This window comes from Sturnira hondurensis, unplaced genomic scaffold (assembly GCF_014824575.4).
Source record: "Sturnira hondurensis isolate 20B ecotype Veracruz unplaced genomic scaffold, ASM1482457v3 Scaffold0007406, whole genome shotgun sequence".
Classification (NCBI taxonomy): Eukaryota; Metazoa; Chordata; class Mammalia; order Chiroptera; family Phyllostomidae; genus Sturnira; species Sturnira hondurensis.
In genome coordinates, this window is record NW_028080037.1 from 10,031,968 (window position 1) to 10,057,371 (window position 25,404).

Sequence of the window (25,404 nt, forward strand, 5' to 3'; positions counted from 1 at the left end):
CGCCCAAGGCCGGGACTACGCACCGTGTCTTCATCCACAGCCAAGTTCCTCACATCAGCATGCGGTGCGTGCCTGTGCCAGGGTCGCCTCTGGCTCCCTGCAGTGCCCCAGAGAGTCGGAGATGCCATTCTCGGGTGTGAACAGCCCCACGCTCTGGCGGGCCGCACACACACATCCACACTCGCTGATCACTTTTCCAAGAGGGGGCGGGTAGACTAGAAGGGGCATTGATGGAGCCATCCAATAGTGGGGCCTGGGCTAGTTTACTTCCACCAACGGCAACATAAAGGGATTAGCTCAAAGCATCTCAAAAACCCTGTCTAGCTTTCTGAAACAAACGTTCTCCCAAGCCAATACATGCGCTCTCTCATTTATTCATTGAACAAATGTTGCTGAGTGTTTCCTACGCAGCAGGCGCAGGGGCCGGAAGCCTCCCCATTTGGTGTGAGAGAAGACGGTGTAACTGAACGACGCCCGTGAGCAAGAGCCGGGGTGAGGGTGGCAAACGGACCGTCACGTCCCAGAGGAGCAGTTAGGTCTCCCCAGGAGTCCGCTCCCTGCGCCACCGTCTCTACACCTCAGCGGAGGTGGAGGTGACCCCACCTGGCCCTAGCCTCAGAGTCGCGTGACCAGCCCCCCACTGCTCTTAGCCTCTTGCATCCCACACTGAACCGGCACAAAGGACGCAGGCTCCACCCCCTAAGTATACCATCGCCCGACCCACCGCCTCCATCACCGCCCACCGAGCCGTCTCCTCCTCTCTGCCCTTCCCTCCCTGTGGTCTTGTGTCTTCAGCCGGTGGAGCGACCCTTCTGAAATGCAAGCTGGACCAACCACTCTTCTGCTCAGGAGGGAGGGCCCAGAGCTCTTCCCTTGACCCACGAAGACCTAGGCTCTGGTCTCCCCTCTCATCACGGTCACCGGACTGCTGTTCCTTGTGTGGGCTGACAGTCTTCCACCCTGCTGTCCCTTCTGCCTAGGAGTAGGTGAATGTGTTTTGCGGTCCTCCCTTCAATATGGAGTGGGCGTGGCCTGCTGTCCTGGCGCCGCCCCCGAGGAGCAGGGGGCTTATCAGATGCGTTCATCCTGAGCCATCAAAGCAATCTTGATGCACTGGCTGCAGGAGCCTGGAGCCTGAGCAATGCAACAAGTTACCCCAGTCTTTGTGGCCTAAAACAACAATAAGCAGTGATTGTGTCTTAGGTTCTGTGATTCAGGAATTGGGCCTGGTGACTGGCTCACCCTCTCTTCTGTGACTGCAGTCGGATGTCTGCCGGGGCTGCGTTCTCACCTGAAGGCTTGACTGGGGCTGGATCCACTTCCAAGGTGGCCCGCTCACACGGCCAGCTGGCGCTGGCTGTCACCAGGAGGCCTCAGCTCGGCTTCACATTGGGCCCCTCCACACAGCCAGCTTCCCTGGGGGTGGTCCATTCAACAGCATGGGGCAGAAGCTGCCTTTGTGACCTGCTCTGGGAAGCCCCACATTATCTTATCACTTCTCCTAATTTATTCTACTTTCAATAATTAATTGTGTTCATTAAAAGTGAGTCCCTAAGTCCGTCTGACACTCAGGGGGAGGCCATCAGACGCCATCTTTTGATGGCAGGGGTGTTAAAGAACCCGTGAACATATTTTAAAACCATCACAAACTCCAGGGTTAGTCCCTAAGCCTTCAGGTCTCCACTCCCCTGTTACTTCCTCAGAAAGGTCTCCCCGATTACTGTACACAGTCACCCATCCAATTTCCTAGTCCCATTACTCTGGTTTATTCTCTGCATCATTTATTGCTATCCAATAAGCCTTATTATGACTTGCTTAGGTCTTTATTACCGGCTCCCCACTCTGGAGCGTGAGCTCTGCAGTCACAGAGGATAGCTCCGCCTTGCTCACGGCACCCCACACTTAGACCTGGCCTGGGCACGCAGCAGGCCCTGGGGCATCGGCGTGTGCTCGTGAGCGCAGGTTAGCAGAGGCCGGGACAAGCATATGAGAGCAGCCTCGCTGGGGGCTGGGCAGCAACGGCAGGCCTTGCTTTGTCTGAGAAAAGCCAGCACTGCTCCCACACGGGTAGATGGGCCTGGGCCGAGGCATGGAAGTGGGACCCTCGTAGTGGGAGGCGGGCAGGGAGGCGTGGGGAAGCCCTGATGAGAGCGTTCATTGCTCCTGGGTTTGCGGGGTCTCCTAGCTCCGCTCCCAAGGGGGCGCCGGCAGCTGCTGCTGACGGAGACAGATGTGTTCCGCTGTCTTTCCTCCAATGTTGACTGGGCGTGGCCTGCTCTCCTGGCAGCGGGGAGAAGAGGGGGCTTATCAGATGTGTTCGTCCTGAGTCATAAAACCAACCCTGAAGCGCTGGCTGCAGGAGCCTGGTGCCTGAGAAACACTGACGTTTCTGATCGATGCTGGACCCGGATCCGCAGGCGGGGTGAGCAGGGAGGGGCACTGGCTGGTCGGGGCCAGAACCACCTGTGCCCTTCAGAGTCCTGACGCCGTCTGGTTGGGAGCCAGCGGATTTGGGTGCCGGGCTCTTCAAAGACAGAGTGACTGGGCAACTTCTTTTCCCTCCTTGGGACTCAAAGAAAGTCAGGGCCGGGATTGGGGGCACTCAGGTACTTTCCCTGTGTTGTCGGAGCTCATCTCAGAGGCACGAGAAGGAACTGGGCCTTCGTGGGAACTGCCTGTGTCTCAAGCAGGTGGCCTCCTACCTGCTGCAGACGCCAGACGAGAGGTTTTGGTTCACAGGGAATGAAGGGAAAGGGAGCCATACTTCTTAGGTCTTCTGTTTGCTTATTTTATCTTACCACAAATCAACAGTGTAAGGGCCAGTCATATTCCCTGTTTCATAACTGAGAAAACCGTGACTGGGAGAGGTGTCTGGCCCCAGTTCCTATAGCTACTAAAGGGTGAAAGTGGTATTTGCATTCAGGTATCTCTGTTCCATGCACACAGAAGGTAGAAAAATGGAGTCAAAATGGCAAAGAGGAGTTGGAACTAATCCCATCATGCTTTGGCCTCGAATTATGTCTCAAGGTGGGTAATGAAATGTCGGTTTCCAGCCTCTCCCTGGGAGTGAGTCAGGATAGGGTAGGCTGGGCTGCAGTGACAAACGAACTCCGTCTCGGTGGCTTAACCTAACCTCCTTGTTTCTGTTCCACAAAGTCCAATGTGGTTCAGGCACCTCTGCCTCACCACAGATCTTCGCTTCCCAGATCTCAGCGTTGCCCTTCAGAATACGTAGCCTCTGCCACCCCTGCGACAGAGGAGGAGCTAGAGAAGGGTCACACTGGAAATGACACGTCACCCCAATCAGGGACATGTTGGCCAAAGATATTCTCATGGCTCAACGCCATCCGCAAGGGGAGCTGGGAAATGTCAGGACATCTGCGAAGGTTTGATGAACGTCCAGAGCCTCCGTCATACCCTGACACTTTCACTTCCTTCTCTCTGCCCACGCAGGACAGAAGCCCAGAGCAGCCCCGTGGTTCCAGTTCAGGATGGACCCTCGGAAAAGCTGAGCCAGCATCTAGCCACTGAGGCCTTGGGCACCCACTGGGAGAGAGACAAGGCCTGCCGGGAGCTCAGTCCCACCAGAGCACGCAGGTGAGGTGCTGCCCGCAGCGAGGAAGTTCAGGTGGAAGAGGCAGAGGTGAAGTTTGTCTGTCTGGCCAGTCCGCCCCTGTCTCTTTACACGCTCTTCTTTTAGACCCCTATATCAGGGACCAGCAAACTGTTTTCCTGTGGACGATCAGGCAGAAACTGTGTTAGGTTTGTGGTCTCCGCCACGCCTACTCAGCCTGGCTCTGCAGCACAGAGCAGCCCCAGACAGTATGCGACCAAGTGGGCGTGGCTGTGTATCCGTCACACGTCCCTCACCCAACAGGGAGATGGGCCCGGATTGGCTCCGAACCTTTAAAAGCCAGAGGTAGTTTCTGTCCGTGCTAGTGACCCCCGAGCCACGGGCTCCAGAGTCGTGACTTCAGACCAGATCTGTTCCCTGAGTCCCAGATCTTTGCACCCATTCCTAAATTAAGTCACTCACCCCACATTCTGTGAGCACCTACTACGTGACAGGCAGGGTGCAGCTGTCCTATGAGGACACAGCATCTTCCTGAGGCTCAGAGAGGTGAGGTGCTTCCCAGGATCTGGCAGTCGGTCAGGGGCAGGGTGAGGGGTTTCGTTTATTTGTTTGTTCGTTCGTTTGTTTTACTTTAGGCACCAGTTACCAGTTGTAGTTTTTTTTTCCTTTCCGTGTTATTTCAGATTCATTTCAGGTGTACAGTACAGTGATTGGATAATCACATACTTTACAAAGTGCTCCCCCTGATATGTGCAGTACCCACCTGGGACCATCCATAGTTATCACAATGCTATTGAACTATATTCCCTATGCTTTCCTCACACAGAGTGAAGTTTTGAACTTCAGTCTCTCCGGTCTTGTATCCTAGACTTAGACCTACCACATCACCCATTGATGTTAATGGAAAAGCCAACCTATCTCCCACCACCTGTTTAAAAATTTCAGGCTGCACACAAATTAAGTCTGGCCCGTCTTTGGCCCCCAGAGAAATGAAGGGGGGCCCCACCCCAGTGACAGATTGAAAATGAACCTCATGTCCTCAGCAACAGTACACCCCAGTTACAGCCTTGGCCTCCTGTTCAGTCAAAGGGTATCAAAGCCATTTTACAGGTGGGAAAACTGAGGTCCATTGGTAGCAGGGCCTAGATTAGCCTGAGGACCCCTGATCTGGTCCAAATTCTCTCCTTCGAACCTGGAGCTTTTGGGTTACTGAGGCAGAGTAATTGACTGAAACGAGGAGATCTTTCTCTGTTTCAAACAATACACTTTTAAAAGTTTTTTTATTTTCCTAATTATTCCTCCCTTTAAATGATTCAAGTTTCTTTTTCTCTCCAATTCCTGGCAGCTGTTCCCCTGGGAAGTGTTTGTATGAAACAAGATGATTTAACCAGTGGCTAAATTATTGCATCTGTGCATCCCTCACTCGGTCACTCACCGAATGTCCACATGTCAGGCTCCTGCCCTGTGTCAGGCAGGAGGGAAAAACATGGACGTGGCCTCCCACATGTGCACGGGCAGCCGGTTGGCTTCCTGGACACGTGTGGAGTCCCCTGTGCTGTTTGTGTTCACCCTGCCGACAGCAACTCTCCTGAAAACGTTCTCCATAGACCAGTGGCCGCATGATTTTTATACTGGCAACCCAGAGACCTTAGCACGTATTGTGACCATTGTATCACTTTTTTAAAATTATTTATTTATTTATCTTTAGAGGGGCAGGGAAGGAGAGAGGGAGAGAAATATCAATGTATGGTTGCCTCTCCTGCGTCCCCTGCTGGGAACTGTCCTGCAATCCAGGCATGTGCCCTGACTGGGAATCGAACCACAATCCTTTGGTTCGCAGGCCCGCGCTCAATCCACTGAGCTACACCAGCTAGGGCCACTTTTTTTTCTACTAATCAAAATGATCCCGGTTCTTGGAATGGAATTAAATACGGCAGCATTTTGTGGTGTTCTGTAAAGAGTTCGGGGTCGTTTCCAGAGCGCCGGCGCAGAAACAGGCCTGAGAAGGCGGCAGGTCTGGTGGGAGAGCTCCCAGGGCGGGGCCGCACGGTCCCTGCCTCTGCTCCCAGCTCGCTCAGCCTCTCCTCACTGTGTACCCGAGGGCAAGCCCAGGCAGCCTTCTGAGCCTTAGTTCCTTCCCCTGTGAAACGAGGCAGTAAAAGCCAGCCCACCCCCAAAGTGTTTTGTGAGTATCCAAGTATGCAAAATGCAGGGCGTGAAGTAAGTGAATAAACGGTCGTTGTATCATTGCTAATCATGACAATAATATTATTAATATTCCATTTTCCCACTGTGGTCCAACTAGGTCGGCACGTTTCAATCTCCAAGCAGCTTTTCATCTCAAACCATCTCCTTTTGCCATGGGGTAGTGTTTAAGAGAAAAAAAATCCCTGGAGCCTGCCCCAATTATAAACGGAGATAACTTGACTTCATTTAGCTGCAGCCTGAGCATTTGAATTTAATTGAATGGGAAATAATTATTCCTGAAGAGCAGAGGTTTCTGAGGTTCCGTGAAGCGATATAAGATATGTATCTCATTACATTAGACCTCGGCAAATATACTTTTAATAATCAGCTGCTTCTTAACGTATCTGCCTGCTATTAAATTTCCAGCAGGAACTACAGACAAGATGTATTGAGGAGGGACGGGGCTGAACTGCCGATTAATTATTTAAAAAGTGATTTATTTATCAAGGTCAACCACTTGCAAATTCAATAATAAATCTATTAAGGAGCAGTTAACCTCTGTAATTCTGTTTTAAATAATCAATTGGTGTTTGGGTGACATCCGCGTCTGTCTCATTAGGTCGGCGTTAACTCCTTATTTGAGACACTTAGTCTGAAGTGTGACCGAACCAGCCATGGGGTGGTAATTCGCTGTGGGCGCTTCATCCGCCAAGGCGCTGGGTCCCTCTTCCCTGGCCACAGCAGCCCCGACAGGGGCCGGGGGACCCTGAGCCCTCTAACTCCAGACTCGGTGCTCTCTCCACAGTGCCTCCCGAGAGAAGGATTTGACGCCACCACCTTCCTCCAGGGGGAAGAAGAAAAAGAAGAAATCCACCAGGAAGAAGAGAAGGAGGTGAGGGCCCCACAGGCTGGTGAGACCTTGAACATGGGGGGAAGGGACAGAACGGGGGCGGGGGGCGGGGTAAAAAGGACTTCAGAGTCAAACAGTGACCGCTAGGGTTCGGTGCCCCTTTCTGCCGCTTACCTGGCTGTGTGGCCTTAGGCAAGTCACTTCACCTCTCTGTTTCCAGTTCTACACAATGGTGATAATACCTCCCTCTTGGGACTTTAGAGTGGGTTTGGTGAAAAAAAAATGGGTGTAGAAGGAGCTGTCTCACCGTGTCTGACACATAGTAATGAGTGACCAACTGATCGGAGCCACAGTCCTGACCCTGAACGTGGCTTCATTTGTTTTTTTCTGAGGACTGTCTCTGTGTGGAGGGCTGTGCGTTCCCCACGATCTCTTGCCCTTGATCACAGCCTACCAAGCAAGCATTATTGTCCCCATTTCAGAGATGGGAAAAGAAAGGCACAAGGGCGAGCCTGACAGAACCCACAGGGACATGATTCCAAGCCCCTCGGTTGGCTGCATCACATCCACCAGTGGGTTTAAAGCCAAAAATAATGGATTTTATATTTTGCCAGCTATTGACTCTTTTGTACCCTATGATTTTTTTCTATGTACATTGTACTTTAATTTTTTATATTTAAAAAGATTTCCAGATTTTCTTCTAAGCTTCCACTCATTGGCCTGCAAGGATAGCCAGAGCTCCAGACCGGAGTGGGGGCCAGAGACCTTAGAAGGGCCAGCTGAAAAACACACCAAACTGGGGAGGCAGTACTTGAAGAAGCCTGTAGGGGGCAGCAGAGAGGAAGGTCTGAATGACAGGACCCACCTCCAGGTTTTCTGGGACTTAGTTTCCAGGACACCCCTAGTTCTAAAAGGACCCAAACAGGAACGTGGATGAAGACCCTGAGTCCCAGCCATTGTAGGGTGAGCTCTGGAATTGGCACAAGTGGCTTATGCCTCCTGGTCTTAGGGGCGGGCATGTTTCGGGACAGGCTCTGTGACTCCGTAAGAGTCAGGTCGTTCTCAACGCCGCCTTTCCCTCTGCAGACACGTTCTGTTTGACGTGCGAAGTGTGTATTTTTCTTTTTGTCTCTTGAACTGCAGGCCAATGTGTCAAGGCCAGGAGATGGCACATAATAAACTTGTTTCTCTGGTGACTTCTATTGAAAAGGGGGTTTTCTGGAAGCCCGGGGACCCTCGGCTGATCCGAGAGGCGCCCCTTCAGTCAGGCGCCCCTGGTGGACGCAGGCCCCACTGCCACTGCTGCCTTCCTCCCAGGCTGCTGCATCGACGTACGCTATCTGAGAGCCCCGGGCTGGCACTGTGTTTGAAACGCCTAATCTCGTTCAACCGGGGTGTTTCGTCAGCGGGGAAATGGGAGAGGGCGGTGACCACCCCAGGAAGTTTCGTGACCTGGTGGCAGAGTCGAGATTGGGACTCGGGTCTCGGGAGCCTGGGTCCAACATTTCAAACACGTACAGGCTAGGACAGCCTGCGCCTTACCCTGTGGGTGTCACCGAGAGCACCAGGACCAGCTCGGGGCTGGGGGAAAGCCTCTCTGAAACCAGCACCCGCCTTTGAGAACTTCTCTCTGAAGGGTGTCCCTCTCCCTGCAGGTCCCCGTCATATAGCCCGTCACCTGTCAAGAAAAAGAAGAAGAAAAGTTCCAAGAAACATAAGCGACACAGGTACTGTCCCCCCTCCTCCGCAGACAAGACTGGTGGGATAGGGTGGCGGTGAGAATGGATGACCCCAGAAGGTCATTTAGAAGCATTTCGTTTATGTAAAATATTCATCTATGGGTTGCTTTTCCTTCATTTTGTTTTTTGTGCCTTGTATAACCTGGGACCCTGGTTGCAAAGGCCAGAGGCTCACCGAAGCTCACTCAGGCAGAGGGGCAGTGGGTGCCAAGGAGACGGCAGTGTCTCGGGGACCTGCCAGGCCTCCGTGGGGGTCCAGAGCCGAGGAGTAGAATGCTGAGAGCACTAAGCAGGACACGCAGTTCCCTGGGGAGGGAGCACCAAGCAGGACACGTCTTCCCCGTTCCCTGGGGAAGACATGGCTGTGCCCTGTTTCTGTCTCCCAGCCAGAGGTGCTGAGTCTCTCTGTCTTGTTCCTTGTTCCCAATTCCCAAGAAGCCAAACACGACTTCTTGGGGTGTCCTCCCTTGTGGACAGTTAAGGGGCACTCTGAACTGATCACATGTGCCTAAAGGTGCCCAATATGCACACACGTACGTGCACACCCTCACACACGTGCACATTTATCGGTGGGGAGGGGGGAAGACAGGGTGGATGCACACCCAAGTACGCAGATCTCTGGCTCACACACCAAGCCGGCCTTTATTGATCAGGAGATTCCGTGATATAAAAACCGGGTTTTCCGGCTGCTCCGAGATATCAGAAGCTCTGTCCTTACGGGCCAGTTTTCACACCGGTGACCGCTGCAGTGGGTGTCCACGTGCCTCTGAGCTGGGCTGGCCACGGGCCCACACTCCCGCACACTCACAGAGTCAGTCCGCAGGGCCCAGGGGCTCCAAGCTCCCCATGCAGGTCATTGGCTGCGGTGGACCGCGGATGGTGGGAGAAGAGAGGTTCACGTCCTCTTCACGCTTGTCTGTACCTCCTGCTTCTCCCGCATCGATGGCGGGTCGCTTGTGCGGTTAATCACAACAGAACAAAAAAGCAGAAAGTTCCTTCAGGTTTTTCCCCCCCGGCATCGCACCCGTGGTTCCAAATTGCCCCCAAAACCTCAGAAACCTCAGAAACCAAAGCAGCTTTTCCCAACTGAGGGGCGTGGTCAGGTCTGGGCTCCGTTGCCAGAGCCAGCTGGACTCCGTGTGGCTTCGCCGATGGTGGCCGCACCTTCCCAGCCCCTCCAGCGGAGGCTGAGTTCGTGTCTGATGCAGTGGATGCTTGGGAACGTGGGGGTTGGGGGCCCCGACCCCCCACAGAGTTCAAAATGTAATTCTGACTCCCCCCAAAACTTAACCACTAGTAGTCCACCATGACTAGAAACCTTACGGATTAACACACAATTTGTATGGTATCTATTATACACGTCTTTTTACAGTAAAGGAAGCTAGAAAAGAGAAAACGTTACTAAGGAAATCATAAGAAAGAGAAAATACACTTACAATGCTGTACGCATTTACTGGAAAAAAACCCACAAATCAGTGGGCCCGCACAGTTCAAATACATGTTTTGCGGGGGGGGGGGGGGTCACACCAGTCAGGGAGACGTTGCTGGTTTGGTGTGAGCAGGCTCTGCCAGCGTGAAGTCCTCGGCAGTGGCAGTGGCCTGCCAAGACTATAGACTCATCTTGTCACCTGTGCTGTCCCAGCTTGGGGGACCTTTCCATGTCTGGGTCTTGGAAGCCAAGGGCCTTCTCACTCCAGGGTTTCTTCTTCGGAGAAAGAGATGGGCCAGGTTAAGAACGGGCTTTTGCTGCTGGCTGTGGTCAGCCCAGGCACTGGAGGGTGAGTGGGGAGGAGGGCCCTAAACGGAGGTTAGGAAATGCCAATGCTGACGCTTCCCCAGCCCAGGGGTAGAGGATGGAGGGACATTTTTTTCTCCTCTCAAATAAGAAGACTTCAGGGTTAAAAAAATTCCATTTTTAAATCTATTTGTTGAATTCCTATTATGTGTCATGAATGAGGATTCTGGGCCCCTGGGAACAGAACAGTGACCAAAACCCAGCCCCTGCCCTCAAGTTGCTCACACTCCGGTTGGGGAAATGGGTAGAGGGCTAGACCGGAGTGAAGCTAAGCTCCGGGCTTGTGGGAGCAGAGAGCAGGCACCCAAGCAGCCTAGGGGGACCAGAAACTGCTACAAGGTAAAGGTGGCATCTGAGAGGAGCTCCAGAGAGTGAGTAGGGGTTACACCAGTGAAAGCTGTGTGACCTTGGGCATCTCGGCTAACTTCTCTGTACTTCAGTGTCTTTGTAAAATGGGTGTTAACAGTACGTCCCAGAGTTCGGGGAAAGATGGAAGGAGATCATGTGTGAGAGAGGCTCAGCACGGAGCCTGGCTCCCAGTTAGAGTCCTACCCGGGAAACTGGTTGTCCCATGCTCATGACAGTGATGATGACAGCGAGTCCACAGCCAGGGAGGGACAGAGGAAAGTGAGACTGGGGGTAGGGAAGGAGGCAGAGGACGCCCTTCCGTCACCCTCACCAACCTCACCCAGCCCCATCACAGGGGGTCGCTGACAATTTGGGGTGAAGGCTGAGCGCTGATAGGTTTTGACCTGGGAATTCCAAAGGCAGACCAATGTCAATGTCTTCATAGTCTTTGCAGTCTAAAAGGAGGGTTCGCTAGGTACCGGACCCCGACGTCGCGTGGCCGCAAATGCACTGAAAACATTCATCCGGGGAAAGAAACCTCTAACTCACCTGTGTTTATTTCCCTCCCTTCCTTTCTCCTCCCCTTCCTCCCTCCCTCTTTCCTTCCCTCCTTCCCTCCCTCCCTGCCTCCCTCCTTCCTTCCTTCCTTCCTTCCTTCCCTCCTTCCTTCCTTCCCTCTCTTTTCCTGCTCCCCCAATCAGGTCATTCTCCAAGAAGAGAAGGCACAGGTAAGAATCTTGTCATCCCCCGGCCTCTTGCTTCAGCTTTCTGCTTTCTCCAGGGGGCAGCCATCTAGGCTCAGGTCCCAGTCCCCACCCCCATGATCTCGGGCACCATCCCCTGTTCATCTTCCCGTGTCTGTTTCCTCCCAAACAAAGGCTTGACCTGGTTTCCCTGAAAGCTCCCAGCCAGCTTCCCACTTCCACCAGGCAAGATGGTTGTTCCCAGACCAGCCCCTCCAGTGGCGGGACTGGGAAAATCTCCCACCCTTGCCAGAGTCTGTGCGTTTTAGTGCTGAGTGAAACCCTGGGGTGGAGCCTGTGGAGGAACATCAGCCCCAGCCACCCCACCGCAGCCCTTCCAGACCCTGGCCAGGCGACAGGAGCCAAGACCTGCGGGACTGGAAACCCCGGGTTTCCGGCACAAATGTATTGGCTCCGGCGCTCAGCGTTTTCCATGTGTGTGCCTATTTCACCCCCATAATTCTCTGTGTGGTGGATGTGTTCATTGTTCCCATTTTACAGATGGAGAAGCTAAGACTCACACAGGCGATGGGACACGCATGCCCACAGACACTCAGTGCGAGGTGGCAGAGCCAGCCTTTAAAGCCAGATCTCTGGGACAGGGGGTGGGGACAGGCTGCTGTGGCTTCTTCAGTAGCCACACGGGAGCCGTCGGCAGAGTGCAGAGTTCGTTCATGCCTTCGGTGACCAGTAGGCCTCGATTGCCGAGGCCACCCACCCACTCAGCCCAGCAGCCTGAGCAGCGTCCCAGTGTCACAGCCAGGGAAGCTGGGTCTCTGATGAGACGGCGGACTTGCCTGATGTCACAGGGAGCTGTGCGCTGGGGCCGGGACATGAGCTGGGGCCTCCCAGCGAGGCACGGGGCCCTTCCACGGCCCAGACCGAGTGTCAGGTGTGGGGACCAGTCCTGCAGCCGCCGTCAAGGTCCGGTTCCAGCCGGATGAGGCCAGTTTCCCAGGACCGAGGCCCCACGCCGAGTATGTGTGTGGCAATTTCTCGAAGTCAATCTGACTCCAGCTGTCAAATTAGCGCTCACCCTTTGGGGCCTCCGTGTGGTGGCGCTGGGGCCTCGGGCCGGCACCGTCCACTCTCTCCGCCGCCCAAGTGCTCTGGCCTAAAATAAGCAAAAACAAAAACCAAAGCAATAAACCCAGATACTTGGGTGTTCACAGGCAGAACATTTCAGAACCCGCCCAGCTTCATAAGTCTCCAGGGTACCCCTGAGAGTTCCCTTCTCTTCTCTTAGAAATGGATGGGACAGCGGTCAGGAGAATGGGCTCCGGGGACCGCGGTCTGGGGCCACCGCCCCCCGCTCACCCGTGTGGGCCTGTTTCCACATCTGTGAAGTGGGCCCGTGTTAGGCTGTGCCTCTCCCATGGGTGGTGGGGAGAATAAAGTGAGATCACGGACAAACAGGATTCAGCAGAATGGCCTGAGGTAAAGCCTCACAAGGTGGCGGGCTTTGTTATTACCTTCGTTGCCACGGTTATTTTTAAGCTGCCCAAGCTGACCCTGGCCCCTTCAGTTCCACATTCTCTGTCTGGGCACGTGGGTCAGCGTCTCCAGCCAGTGAGCGTTGGCGTCAGCTGCCCCGATCTTGCAGGGGACGCTGTGGTTCCCACACAGGCTGGACCTAATGGCTGCTGGGTGTTGAGCATTTTAGCTACTTGTTTATGTTCACCTTTAACTGCAGTTTTGCATCTTTCAATTAATTGGCCATTCATTTGTCCATTTAGCTCCTCCAGCCCAAAAAGCAAGAGAAAGGAAGAGAAGAGGCACAAAAAACAGTAAGTAGGGACCTCTGGGAGTGTGCTCCCCAGTCCAGGGAAAGTGTTGGAGCTGCCTAGTGAACAGGAATGGGAGGGTGGGGGAGAGGGGAGAAGGGAAAGGTCACTGTGTGCGGACAGGCTCTGTGGGTCTGGGTGTGCGTGCGTGCATGTGATGTGTGAGTGTGCATGAAGGTGAAGGGTGTGCACCTGCGTGCCCGGCACGCCCTCTGTGTGAATTCTGTGTTCCTGGGTGCATTGCATATTTATCTACATCTAGTGTGCATCGTGTGCACATTGCTGATAACCGTCTGTGCATTTTTTTCATCATGCAAACATTGTGTGAACTGTGTGTGCAAGTGTGTGTAACACGGGCACCTAGTGTGTGTGGTATGTGTTTGCGTTCGCATGAATGCATCACGTGTGCCATGCTTGTGTGCACTGTCTGCTGCTGTGGGTGAACCGGATGCACTGTGAGCGTGCCCTGCTTGTGTGCCTGTGTGCATTATGCATTCAGAGGGTGTGGGTGGCTTTTACCTGTGCACACACGTGCTGTGCGTGCACCCGGAGTTAAAGGGGAATAGTCAGGTACGTGAGTGTGCATACGAGTCCCAGCCCGGTGCTGGGACTTAGGGCTCAGATCTCTCAGTGAAGCGCCTGCCCTGTCCGGGGGCCCAGCTGGCTCACAGTTTATAGCTGGTTGTAGAAATTCAAATCAGCCAGCGCTGCCTGCGGAGTTCAGTTCCCAGCCAAATTAAAAGTAAATTTGGTTACAACCCACCTACTTTATACCCTACAAATGTTAGTGCGAGTGTTTTCCAATCAACTAATAATTTATCTCCTGCCAAGAAGCTTCTAAAGCGAGAATCAAAGGCAACGGGATGAAAGGCAGTCCGCTGCTGGGGAGGGGTGGGGGGGCAGGGGCGCAGAGGGAGAGCGCCCGGCTTTGCGGCTCCACGGGGTTGCTTCGCCTAAGGTCGGTGCAGAGGAGGCCATGTCAGACTCCACCACAGTGCCCATGCCTACGGAAAGCTCCAGAAGGAAGCAGGAGAGCTTTGAGTTAGCTCAGGGGAGAACTTCCCAATTATCGAGCTTGCTGATCAATTCAAGTCAAGAGGCAGTCGTCAGTCCTAGGATTGCATGTGCTGTCATGCTAAGCACACACAGAGCACATGTTCCCCGAGTCCACAGTACCACTCATTCAGAGGGGCTGCAGTGCACACACCTCCAAGCCAGGGGCTGTGCCCAGGCCCTAAGGGTGTTGGGAGGGGTCACTGCCCGCCCCAGTGCCAAGGGCTAGGCGAGTCCCCAGAATCGCTAGCAGGATGCAAGAAAGTCTGCAAAAGCCGAAGACCAGAGCGAGAAAGTCAGGGCACCCCTGGGGAAAAGGGTGGCTATTCTTGCCAAGTCCCCCGTCAAGGCTGCTTTTAAACCAGTGGCCCCTGGAGTGAGTTTGCTGCCTCTTACTCAGCATCCCTTACTGGCGCCCTGACGCATGGTGGGCCCTGTGCAGGGCCCAGGACAGAGGTTTGCCAGCCACTGTCGTGGCCTCGAGGAGCTCGCAGTGCAGTGGGGCCCGGGAGCCAGACATGGGACGCGTGTTGCAGTGCCGTGGTGGCCGAGGAGGCGGCAGAGGAAGTCCAGGTGCAGACGGAGCCCTGGTGCTGGGGAGAGGGTGTCGGGGGGGGGGGGGCGCCCTTTCCACAGGAGGGGGCGTTTCGCTGGGGGTGAGGGTGGAGGTGGGACTCTTCCAGGTGGCAGGCTGGGCACGTGTGGTCGACTCGCTGTGCCTGGGTTTCTGCGTCCGTGGGACGGGCATCCCAGAGCTCCCGCTCTGGGGGTGGTCGTGAGGGGCCGAGGCGTCTGTTTAAGGAAGATGCTTGGAGCACAGCGCCAGGCGTGCAGTGTGTATTAGGTAGGGACGGGTGGCCTGTCACGCCTGTCACCTTCACAAGGACGTCCTGGAGTGGGAAACACATGCGCCAGAATAGAAGCATTTCGAGGATGCTTGTGCCTGTCACACAAGGAGGCTGCAGAGCTAGACCAGGCGTGACTCCCGAAGGTGCTTGGGCTTCAAGGTCAGACTTTGGACTTGACGTGAGGGCAATGGCCTGATTATCACGTTACAAGGATCCCAGAGTCCTTTGTTGAGCTAAGCCGGCTACCTCCTGATGGAGGCCCCAGCCCCGCCAGCCACTGACACCCCTGTGCCTCCGTGGTGACCGCCGCTCCTGCTGCTGCCGAGTTGTTGTCATTGTTTATGTGGCACTGAGGTAACCAGCAGAGATACCACTTGTAGTGGGAGTGGCCATAATTACTGTAATTTGGGTTGTTGATGGCGCTTGTAAGTCATTCGGAAATTGGGCTTTTGACCCCATGCTAAGAATCTAGGCTTAATTTTCCAGGTCCAACATTACAAATTGGCAGCTCAAGGGCCTAATTTACTCTGCAAATGTGGTTTTGTTTGTCCCAAACAGTGTCATTGAAAAAGCAAACAAAAAAAGGGGCTTCCATTTAAAATAGGAATCCTTTACATAAATATCCGTGTTTCTATATTCGCTGGAAAAATTAGAAGACCCAGCCCCATGCCCATGTTCTGGAGGCAAAGCCACCCTTTTCTGTGCCCATGGCCTTCGATTGAGTCACCACCCACTGGGACACTTCATGGCGCATGACACTGTCTGAAATCGAGGTTCCTGCCTTAGGGGAGGAAGAGGTGACAGGCAGAGGTGACGTTCCTCTCCGGGGTGTGGTCCGCAGCATCTGCTTCCAGCAGGGCGGGAAGTTGAGACATCCGGAGAACCCCCTTTCTGCTCACTCGTGTTCAGTTCGGCTGGCGGGAGACCCCAGGTCTCCATGTGGGGAGCTCGGGCGACGTGGGGCTGAGATGGAAAGAGAGGCTTAGCTTTGGGAGGGACAGTGACAGAGGGCAGTGTGTGTCACAAGATCAAAGTCAATCAATCAGTCTTCTCTGACTCTCTCCTCACCCACAAGGTCGCGAAGCCGGCCCCGAAAGTCTCACCGCCACCGCCGTCACCGCTGCCCCTCTCGATCCCAGAGCTCGGAGTCGCGGTCCTCAAGCTGTGAGAACAGGTAACCCCTCGCCCCAGCCGCCACCCAGGGCCCAGTCTCTGTCACCAGTGCTGCCCCCTCCCCCGCCACCTCCGTGGCTGTTGGGGGCCCACTTTCCTGGCACTTCCCTGGGAAGAGAGGGCGCAGACCGAAGGACTCCTAGCCTCAGGTTGGGCACTCACAGTACCTGCTGCTCACACCGGTGCCCGAGAGACCGCACCAAGGCGCCAGCACCCTCCCGTGGGAGACAGGCACTGTGGTGGTCCCCATTGTAAAGGAGAGCAAACCGAGACACAGAGCGGTTCAGGAACTTGCTCCTCACCAAGTGACAGAGCCCGAATCGAGGCAGGGAGTCCGGCTGGGACTTTGCACTCCTGCTAAGGGTAGCTTGGAGCACAGAGACGCTAAACAACCTACAAAAGGCCACACAGCACGAAGTGTCCTGTTTCTCCTGACCTGGGCCCTGTGTGTGCTGACACACTGGCTGTCCTGGCCTGTGCAGGGGAGGGAGGCATCTCTCGAGACAGGAAGAGGAGGAGGAGGAGGAGGGGAGCGGGGCTGGTGCTGGTGCTTGAAATCGTCTGGTGCTGGTGCTTGAAATCGTCGGTGGGCCTCGGGGACACCACGGCCCACTTCCTGGTGCCAGGCTGGCTCTGGGTATCACAGGCCGCTCTGTTTTTTCTGAAATGCTTCTCCCATGTGGCTCTGTGTTTATATCACGGTCCTGGTCCCACTGCGTCCCAGTTCGATCAGAAGGCCTAGAGGGAGGAAGAGAAATATTTGTCTCAATCCTGCGCTGTGCCTGGCTCCAAGTCTTGAGCCCAGACGGAACAGGAACTCTGTCCAGAACACACAGGTGACCCAGCATCCGTCCATGAGTGACGTGGACTGAGTGACATGGACTAATGTGAGTGACTGCTGATGCTTTAGCAGGGACAGCCGAGACCTTGGGCCACTCGCCCGTTTTCCCAGATAAGGTTTGCGACGATGCCCCGTCGGAATTACCTCCATTTTCCGACGGCACCCAATCTGGAGCAGAGCCCCGGCTCCCCAGAGTCACCACACACCCACCAGGTGCAGAGACACCCTCCACTCCCCCGGGGCACGCAGTCTCCCTCAGCGGAAGGAGTGACGCCCATGCTTGTGCGGCCACAGAGGTGCTCCCGGTGGGCACGGGCACCCTGGGCTCAGCTGCGTCAGCGACGTGCCGCAGCGACAAGCCTGCGTGTTGGTGGGTGAAGGGGTCTGAGCAAAGTCACAGGGACTGGCCAAGCAGGCACAGGGACCCGGGCCTGCATGGCTCAGCCCAAACCTCCCCGCAGCCCAGGCGGAGTCAGCCCCCAGCAGGAGAGCACGCCTGGTCACAGACTCTCAGGGCACTGCGCTGGACCTTCCCGCCCACCCTCCCAGCCTTAGGGGAGAGGCTGCTGTCGCAGACCCCGCTGCAGCCCCCCTTGCTGTCACCTCTGCTGGGCCTCCCCAGTGCCTGTTGAGCTGAGGGACACTCCAGCAGTCATGGCAGCAACCCGGGCGCTGCCCTTGGGACCCCACGCCTGGCCAAGACCAGTGACCTCGGTCCCTACAGGGCTGGCAGCCTCGGCCCTGACCCTGGTTCTGCCACTTCCAAGCTTCGTGACCCAGGCAGGCCCCTACCGGTCTCAGAGCCTCAGCTTCCTCATCAGAGAAATGGGAAAGCAGTACCCTGCCCTGCCTATGTCTCCAGGCTGCAGGGCGGCCTGGGAAAGCTCTAGGGGGTGCACAAGTGCTGGGCCAGTTGGCAAGGCCAGCTGTTGTCTGCTGCGGCTCAGAGCCAAGGGGCCCCTCGGAGTGCATGCGTCCCCTTTGGAAGAACCGGGGACCCCTCCGGTTTCCATGGTGGGCGGTGGGCCGGCTCTAGGTCTGACCAGCTCAGAGGAGGCGTCTTTGTCATCTTTGTCAGCTATTTTTTCCCCGAAAGTTTTGGGTGACAGTCAATAAGATGCCTCTGTCTCACAGATGGTGACGTCACATACACAAAGTCACATGAGGGTCCACACGTACATTCATAGACAAACACAGGGAAACACAGATGGCCACACCCAGACACAAACAGTCACAGACAGACAGAGGCAGAGACGCCCACACGGGTGAGCAGAGGGTAGGAGACTGGGCCCAGGTAGGGACTCCTCTGCCTTCACGGCCGCACTCCCAGCCCCCAGAAACGGGGTTGGGGGTGCGGATCCACATTTGTCAGGTGAACACATGAGGCGATGAGGGAAGGAGTGAATGAATGAATGAATAAATGAATGAATGGGTTGGGAGATGGATGGATACTATAAAGTCCTCAGATCCCACGGGTCCCTCCACCACCTCTCTGCCAAGCTCCCCTCCCTCGACAGACCCTCAGGTGTCTCTCCCCTGACCCAGGCACCGCGGCCGGTCCCCCGAGGAAGGGCGGAAGTCTCGCCAAAGGCACTCCCGCCGCTGCTCCAAGACCCTGGGCAAGGCCAGCCCCGAGGCCCGGTCCGGCCACCCGCCCAGCCCGCCCCTCCAGATGCTCAGCCTCCTGCCGGCCAGCGGTGTAGTAAGTACTCCTCACAGCTTCCTCGGCCAGCCTTGGCCATGACACCTGGTGGGGGCGGGGGGGCGAAGGAAGGCTCCAGTTCAGGGCAGTGCACGACACATTGTAATTTGGTTTTGGGCAAGGCCCCCACTGGTTTCAGACCTCGTTGTTAATTCACCAGATGGTCCTTCGCCAGCCTGTGGCAGCACTCGGCTTGGGAATCTGGGGCAGGGGCGGGCAGGCGGGCAGACAAGTGAAAACACCCAGGCTTTTTAAGGGAGGGGGGGGAGTGTCGAAAAGTGCGTCTTCAGGAATGTCTGTGAGAGGTGCTGCAGGAGGTTTCTCGGGGGAGGGAGGGGGAGGGGCGTCTCAGAGGTCCCAGGGAACCCCATGAAGTCCATCTTGGATGCCAGCTAGGAAGCAGCACGGAGGGCCAGCCGGGGCCTCATGTCACCTATGTCAATACGACCTTAAATGTACAGGACCTGTGTCCTCTCGTGGGTGTACAAAGGTCTCAGGGGTAGAAAAGCCAGGGCCAAGGTCTGCGTGAAGACTGCAGCGCAGAGCAAAAGCAGACGGACCCCTGCCGCGCTCCCTCGAGGCAGCACCAGGGGCTGCAGTGGGACCTCAGCCGGGGACACCACGAGCTTCCAGGCAAGGGTGTGTGCGGAGCTGAGTCTGAACGCAGGTCCCAGCGCTGCCGCTTCTAGCTGCGTGGCTTTGGGAAAGTCGCTTAACCTTGTTGAAACTCAGTTTTCTCGTCAGTAAAGTTGAAACAGGACCACTTCCCTATAGGGTAGTTGGTGATAATACAATAAATAAGATATACTATGTAATGGTCTTTTGTAGACGCTAAAGGGACAGAGAGACACATGAGGACATTGAACTTTGATGTGGCCTACAATTGCGACTGCCAGCTAGGAGGGGACCTGTCTCCTCCAGCTGCAAGCAAATCTGGAAGTTTTGGGGAGCTTCTCCCTCAGAAAGCATGAGGGGGAAGAAAGGAAGCATTCAGAGGTGCTTGCGGGAGGTCCAGGAGGGGCAGGTGGTGACAGACCCTTGCTGGGCCTGGTTGACACAGTAGTTAGGGCCTATCGTGCATCCTGAAACTCATTGTGCCCAGTCACAGCACCCTCAGTCACCAAGTCTGATTTGGCCGAGGTCCTCGGCCTTGCTGGAAATGGCCCTCAGCTTTCCCCAGGCCCCCGCTTTGTAGAAATGCCTGCGGTATTGAGTATTCGCAGGTGGGAAATGCCCCACTGCGGTCTCCCCGCCCCACAGGTCCTGTGAAGGGCCAGTGTGGCAGTGATTTGGAGGCGGGGTTTAGGTCTTGGCTCCGCAGCACAATTCCTTTTGTCCCCCCTAGCCTCAGCTCTCCCACCTGGAGAATGGGCACACATACCTCACTTGTCCCCCAGAGGAATCATTGCAAAGGTGGAGATGAATTTAAAAGGCACGCGGTGAGAGGTGGAAGAATGATGCTTAAATCAGCGAAAGCCACCTAGTCTCCCTGGTCGAGGTATTTGGATCACCCATTTGGTGATCCTCATTAAAAATTGCCATTGGGAGCAACTGGCTCGTGTTTTCTCACCTGCCCAGGACCGTTTCCCAACAGGGCAGGGCTGTGAAGTACTGTCAAAAAAAAAAAAATGTTAAAAAGTGTCCTCCCACACCAAGCTAAGTGAGGCACTGGATTAGTTGTTGGTTCTCGAAGGGCCCAGCCCTCATCGGAAGAGCTGAAAGCTCAATCCTACTTAGAAGGCAGAGACCACGAGAGCCCGTCTAACTCAACCTCCCGATTCCAAGAAAAGAATCAGACTCACAGGAGATCAGTGACTCCCGTGGGCCAAGGCAGGTTGGGCGTTGGGAAAAACAAACCGTGGGGTTCTGACCGTGCATTCCAGTCCCGGCTGTGAGCGAGGGATGGGTGCTTAATCCTCTCTGAGCCCCAGTTTCTTCCTCTGTTAAAAAGAGATCGTGAAGATGAGAGAAGTCTCTTCTTCAAAAGCCTTGTTGTTAGGACAAAAGCAAAGGAGTGTTGCAAACCACTGGTCCCGGCTTGGCACAGCGGCAGAACTCGGCAGACACCAGCAGGCGTTGTGCCCGCAGCCTCGCGGGGTCTGCCTCTGTCCTTACCCGCCGAGGAGCCCCGAGCAAGCCACACAAACACTCTGTGCCTCAGTTTCCTCCAGGTCTGCAAAACGCGGACACTGATGAGACCTGCCTCTCCAGAGGTGGGACTCAAGGCAGGGAAACAGTGTAGACTGTGACAGGCGAGTGGTACATGCTGTGATGGGTGATGCCGATGACTTAGTAGCAACAGTGGAAATAACCGTGGCGACAATAGCAGCAGCAGCAATCAATGGTAGTAACGATAACATCGGTGCGGCCCTGGGCGCAGACCAGTGGGTGAGTCGGGACTTAGAGCCCGGGCCCTGCTTCCCCTGCTGTCCTAGTGGGAGGCTGCAGCCCACAGAGCTGTCCCCACCCGACTTGTGGCTGCCTGACTTCTGGGGACGTCGGGTGGCCCTCTGAGTCCCCTCCACACCAGAGCCTTTCTCATCCACTCTCCTGCAAAGGCAGAGACGAAAGGAGTCGGGTGGGACCAAAGGTTTCTCTGAGTCCTGGCCCTGAGATGTCCCCTGAGCTCTCTGTTGAAGAGAACAGCAGAGTCATTGATCCCTCGTTCGGGCATCTGTTCCAACCGACGGGCTGGCTGCTGAGTTACAGCTACAAAGGCTCAGCTCCGAGGCTGGTCCCAGCATCCTGAGAATGAGGGGTAGTCTGTGTCTCCTTGAGAGGGAGGCAGACAGGTAAAAACTGTGTCAGACAGTAGTAGGCAACGTGAATGCAGAGAGGCCGCGATGGGGTCAAAGGCAAGCCCCAGGAACAGGAATGGGGGGGGGGGGGCGGGGGCGGGGGGCTAGCTTCCGGCAGAGAAGGCACCAGCTAGCTGAGGGGGCAACAGTGAACAGGGGTTCTCGCCGAAGGAAGCAGGCAATGGAGACTGGAGTTAGGTTGGAGACAGAAGCCCAGGATGAGAGCGGGGTGTCGGGGGATGGCAGGAACCTGAGCGTGAAGGGCCTTCTCCGCCATGCTTCCCCGCCACACTCCACTACAGGCATTTCCTATGCACGGCTCTTTAAAAAAAAAATCGAGAATGGTGTATCACATCAAGGGGTACATTTACATGCATGAATATGCAAATCTGGGGTCTTGTCTTATTGAAATCCTACTTGGTGAGCTAAAGATAACCTGAAGCCCTCTTGCTGGGCCTGAGCCCAAATCCAAATGAAGGGTCCCAAGGAGGCAATTTAGGGACCCTTCACAGCCTCACTCATGCTCCTCATCTCCACTCAGCCATCTCTGTTCCAGGCATTAGGGAGACAGGGAGATGAATAAAATCCACCTCCCGAACTCCGGAGCTCACAGTCTGGTAGTCAGCAGCCGGCTGCAGCACAGGTAGATAAGCCTTGTATTCAGGGCTGAGACTGAGTCGGAGAGTGCCAGTGTCTCCTCCGTTGTCGGAATATTCAAATATTTGCACAGCAGTTGATAAATAGAGCCTGTCCCCACCCCACCCCACCCCACCCCTTCCTCAGTCAACAAAGCCACCTCTTTTCTCCCCTGGTACCCTCTGGACCTTCTCACAGCCAGCAACTGGAGAGAGGTACCTGGCAGCTACCTTCAGTGGGCCACCTTCAGAAGGGGCCCACACTCAGCTAGTTGTTGAATTGTTTGACTATCCCCCCGATGCTGGTGGGAGCTGATACAATGTGTAGTAGGACCAGACAGTGTTGTCTTGGTGTCCGAGAGGGCTTCACAAACAAAGGAACATTTGAGCTGGGCTTTGAAGGATGGGTAGGAGTTCACCAAACTGAGAGGGATGGTGATAGAGGGAGGGGGGAATACCGCTGTGTGCCAGGCACTGTCACATACTTCACAGGTTTTTTCCCCCTCGTCTGAGGCAGATACAATTATTATCACTATTTTTCAGATGGAAAAACCAAGATTCAGAGAGGTGAATTGACTTGGGCAGAAGCCCAATTGGGAGGAAGGGGAGCTGGTGTGACTATGGCGTGTGTCTCAGAAGCTTAGTCTGACAACCAAGGGACTGACAGCTGTGTGATTGAGGAGGAGGCAGCCCCAAGGTCTGGCCAAGCGTCCTCTAGTTATCAGGGAGGGAGTCCCGGAGGGAGGGGCTGATCCAGACTGAAACCGGACCAAGCAGAGGAACAGGCCCCGTTTCTCCCCCTTCCGTCTCCAGGCTGGGCCAGCAGTGGCCACAGCTCCCTGCCAACAAAAACCACACACACGCCACAACAAAAATCAAAAAGGGGGGAAAGCAGAACTCAGGGGCCGTAAAAGAGGGTCTTGTGAAATCTCTCTATAGGACGAGGCTATAGAGGATAGTGATGAAGACTTTGAGGTTAGATCTCGATACTCTGGAGTTCTTGACCTTGTGTCTGACCTTGTCTCCCTGTGAAGCCCTGGGCAACAGCAATAACTAATGCTTGCTGAGGACCTACTGTGTGCCAGGTGCTGGGCTGCATGTCGTACATGCCTCATCTCACTTATATCCTAAATGGCCCCTCAAAGGAGCTTCCCCTAATGTCCTCTTTCTGCAGGAAACTGTGGAAACTGAGGAACTGTGGCCTAGAAAAGTTAAGTGGAAGGAAGCTATTGAGTGGAGAAAGTAAGGTCCAAACCCAGAAAGCCTGACTCGGGGACCTGGTGTGTAATTGCATGGCCTCCCTCTCCCTGCACTGGGCCCCTGGGACCTCATCGGTGCTGTGGGCCCACGATCGCACCTACCTCATAGGGCAGCTGTGAAGACAGACTGAGATGAGGTGTCCATCCATCCAGAACATACGCACTGGCACCTGCTGTGTGCCAGGCAGTGGGTAAGAAGCAGTGAACCAAACAGACGAGGTCCCTGCCCTGGTGCGGCTTCAGTTCTGTGTGAACAATAGCCCAGCGCTTGGGACCTAACACTCAGGATACGACCATCGCTGGGGTGGTTAGCTGTCGTCAGAGTGGCTTTATTAAACTGACTCCAGACAAACACGAGGTGGTGTGTTTGGAGCAGGTCTTCGTCACGCAGTTGAGTCATACCCAGGATTTCTGCCGGACATCAGAACAGCCCTGGGAGAGAGGCAGGGTGGCGGTCTGCTTCCTACTTCGTGAACAGAGATGTGGGGGCTGAGGGACGGTGCGGGAGTGGCCCTGGCCTCCAGGCCCCGGAGCCAGCCTCTTGTAAATCCTGCGAACGCCTTCGCGCTCCCCTCAGCGAGAAGGCTAAACTGCTCCTTGCAGTTGAGAGAACACAGGAGCCAGAATGCAGAGCGGCAGCGTGAGATTCAGGGATTTCTGGGACTGGTGGCTTTTGTCTGTTTGTTTTTTAATGGAAAGTGGCATAGCATCGTCAACTTTTACTTTTGCCAAGTCAGAACAGAAACAAACCCCATGATTTTCTATCATGAAAGTGACATCTTACCACCGGAAGGAGTAGGACTGTCGTGGCCTCGGGAGAAGGGACGCAGCTCGGAATCAAGTGCATTTAGCTGGAAAAAGTCCCATCGGGGGTGTCCAACCTGCGGCCCAGGAGGGCTGTGAAGGTGGCCCAACACACAATCGTAAATTTACTTAAAGCAGTATGACATTTTTTTGTGATTACATGTCACAACGTATTTCACGTGTGGCCCAAACAACTCTACTTCTTCCAGTGTGGCCCAGAGACGCCAAAAGGTTGGACACCCCCTGCCTGGAACATACGTTTCTTTTGTTTCAATTTGGGCTGGTGGGGAACTAACTGTGTCCATGCAGAGATTTTCAAGAACCGATGGGCTGGGGGCCGAAAGTGAGGGCTCTGGAGAAATGGAGAAGCCGAAGCCGCCAGTCCCTGTCAGCCTCGTGCTGAAGGGAGGGTCCTAGGAGGAAGCCAGGCCAGCTCCCAGGGCCCAAGGTCAAATGCAGACCCCACTGGGGCAGCTTGTCCTCTTCCCACAACCCCCAGCAAGTCCCCCTGTCTTTCCTCACCCCCGGCTCTCCTCAGATGAACTTCCAACAGATCCATGAACCCATTCTCGTGCTGGCTTCCTAATTAGTTTGCAAAGGAAGATGAACAACAGCAAGCAAAACAAACTTAATGTCTCTGTGAAACAAAAGGATTTTTTTTAAAGAAATAACCCGAACCCTCTAGCTAAGAGTTCTGCCACGCAGCTCCTTGTTCACACGAGAATTTCCAGGCCCCCTATGGCAGGGAAGGAAAAAAAAAAGTTCCCGCCGCCTCTCTCCATGGGGCCATTGGAAGCGCAGTCAAGGCACTTGTTCAGTTTAATTGGAATTCTCTTCTTGATTGTATTTTTGTAACCTATTAGGCCGCGCTGCCTCTTGATCTCAGAATTCAGCTGAAATTAAATTTTAAAGTGTAAGTGAGAGGTTGTCTTTTTCCCCCTGTTCTTGATTAAATAACGATTTGAGACAAAAAATAATAAATAACCGTGCTGGCTTCCCTGGAGGGCTGAGAGAGGCTGCCTGTGAAACGCCAGGAGCTGGAGTCCGTGGGCAGGGGGAGAGGGGCGGGGAGGGGGGGCGTTTAATTACTTATTAGAAAAACTCAAGTGTTAACACTGAGTATATTAAGGAACAAGGAGATGAGGCAAGTTTATGAGTGCAAAAGGAAAATAAATTGGAAGGAGATAAAGGAATAAAGGGAAAATACTTGTTTGCTTTTTCCTAGTGGCCAGGAGTTTCTGAAATGCAGTTTGCCCTTAAAAACATCCCCT

General features: G+C 54.8%; 1 protein-coding gene and 1 long non-coding RNA gene across 2 annotated transcripts in view; one reads left to right on the top strand and one right to left on the bottom strand.

Annotated features, from left to right (window-relative positions):
• SRRM4 (serine/arginine repetitive matrix 4) overlaps window positions 1-25,404 on the top strand; it is a 131,549-nt gene that overhangs the window by 90,845 nt on the left and 15,300 nt on the right. The window contains exons 2-8 of the mRNA XM_037052215.1: window positions 3,454-3,597; window positions 6,567-6,653; window positions 8,267-8,338; window positions 11,195-11,221; window positions 12,973-13,023; window positions 15,997-16,095; window positions 18,481-18,637. Coding sequence (XP_036908110.1) covers window positions 3,454-3,597; window positions 6,567-6,653; window positions 8,267-8,338; window positions 11,195-11,221; window positions 12,973-13,023; window positions 15,997-16,095; window positions 18,481-18,637 — 637 coding nt within the window. The remainder of the gene's footprint in view (window positions 1-3,453; window positions 3,598-6,566; window positions 6,654-8,266; window positions 8,339-11,194; window positions 11,222-12,972; window positions 13,024-15,996; window positions 16,096-18,480; window positions 18,638-25,404) is intronic.
• On the bottom strand, window positions 1,776-24,455 carry LOC118991160 (uncharacterized). The gene is made up of 4 exons (XR_005067365.1): window positions 24,304-24,455; window positions 9,261-9,266; window positions 6,409-6,413; window positions 1,776-1,787 (listed from the first exon to the last, which is right to left on the bottom strand). It is a non-coding gene; the product is annotated as an uncharacterized LOC118991160 (long non-coding RNA).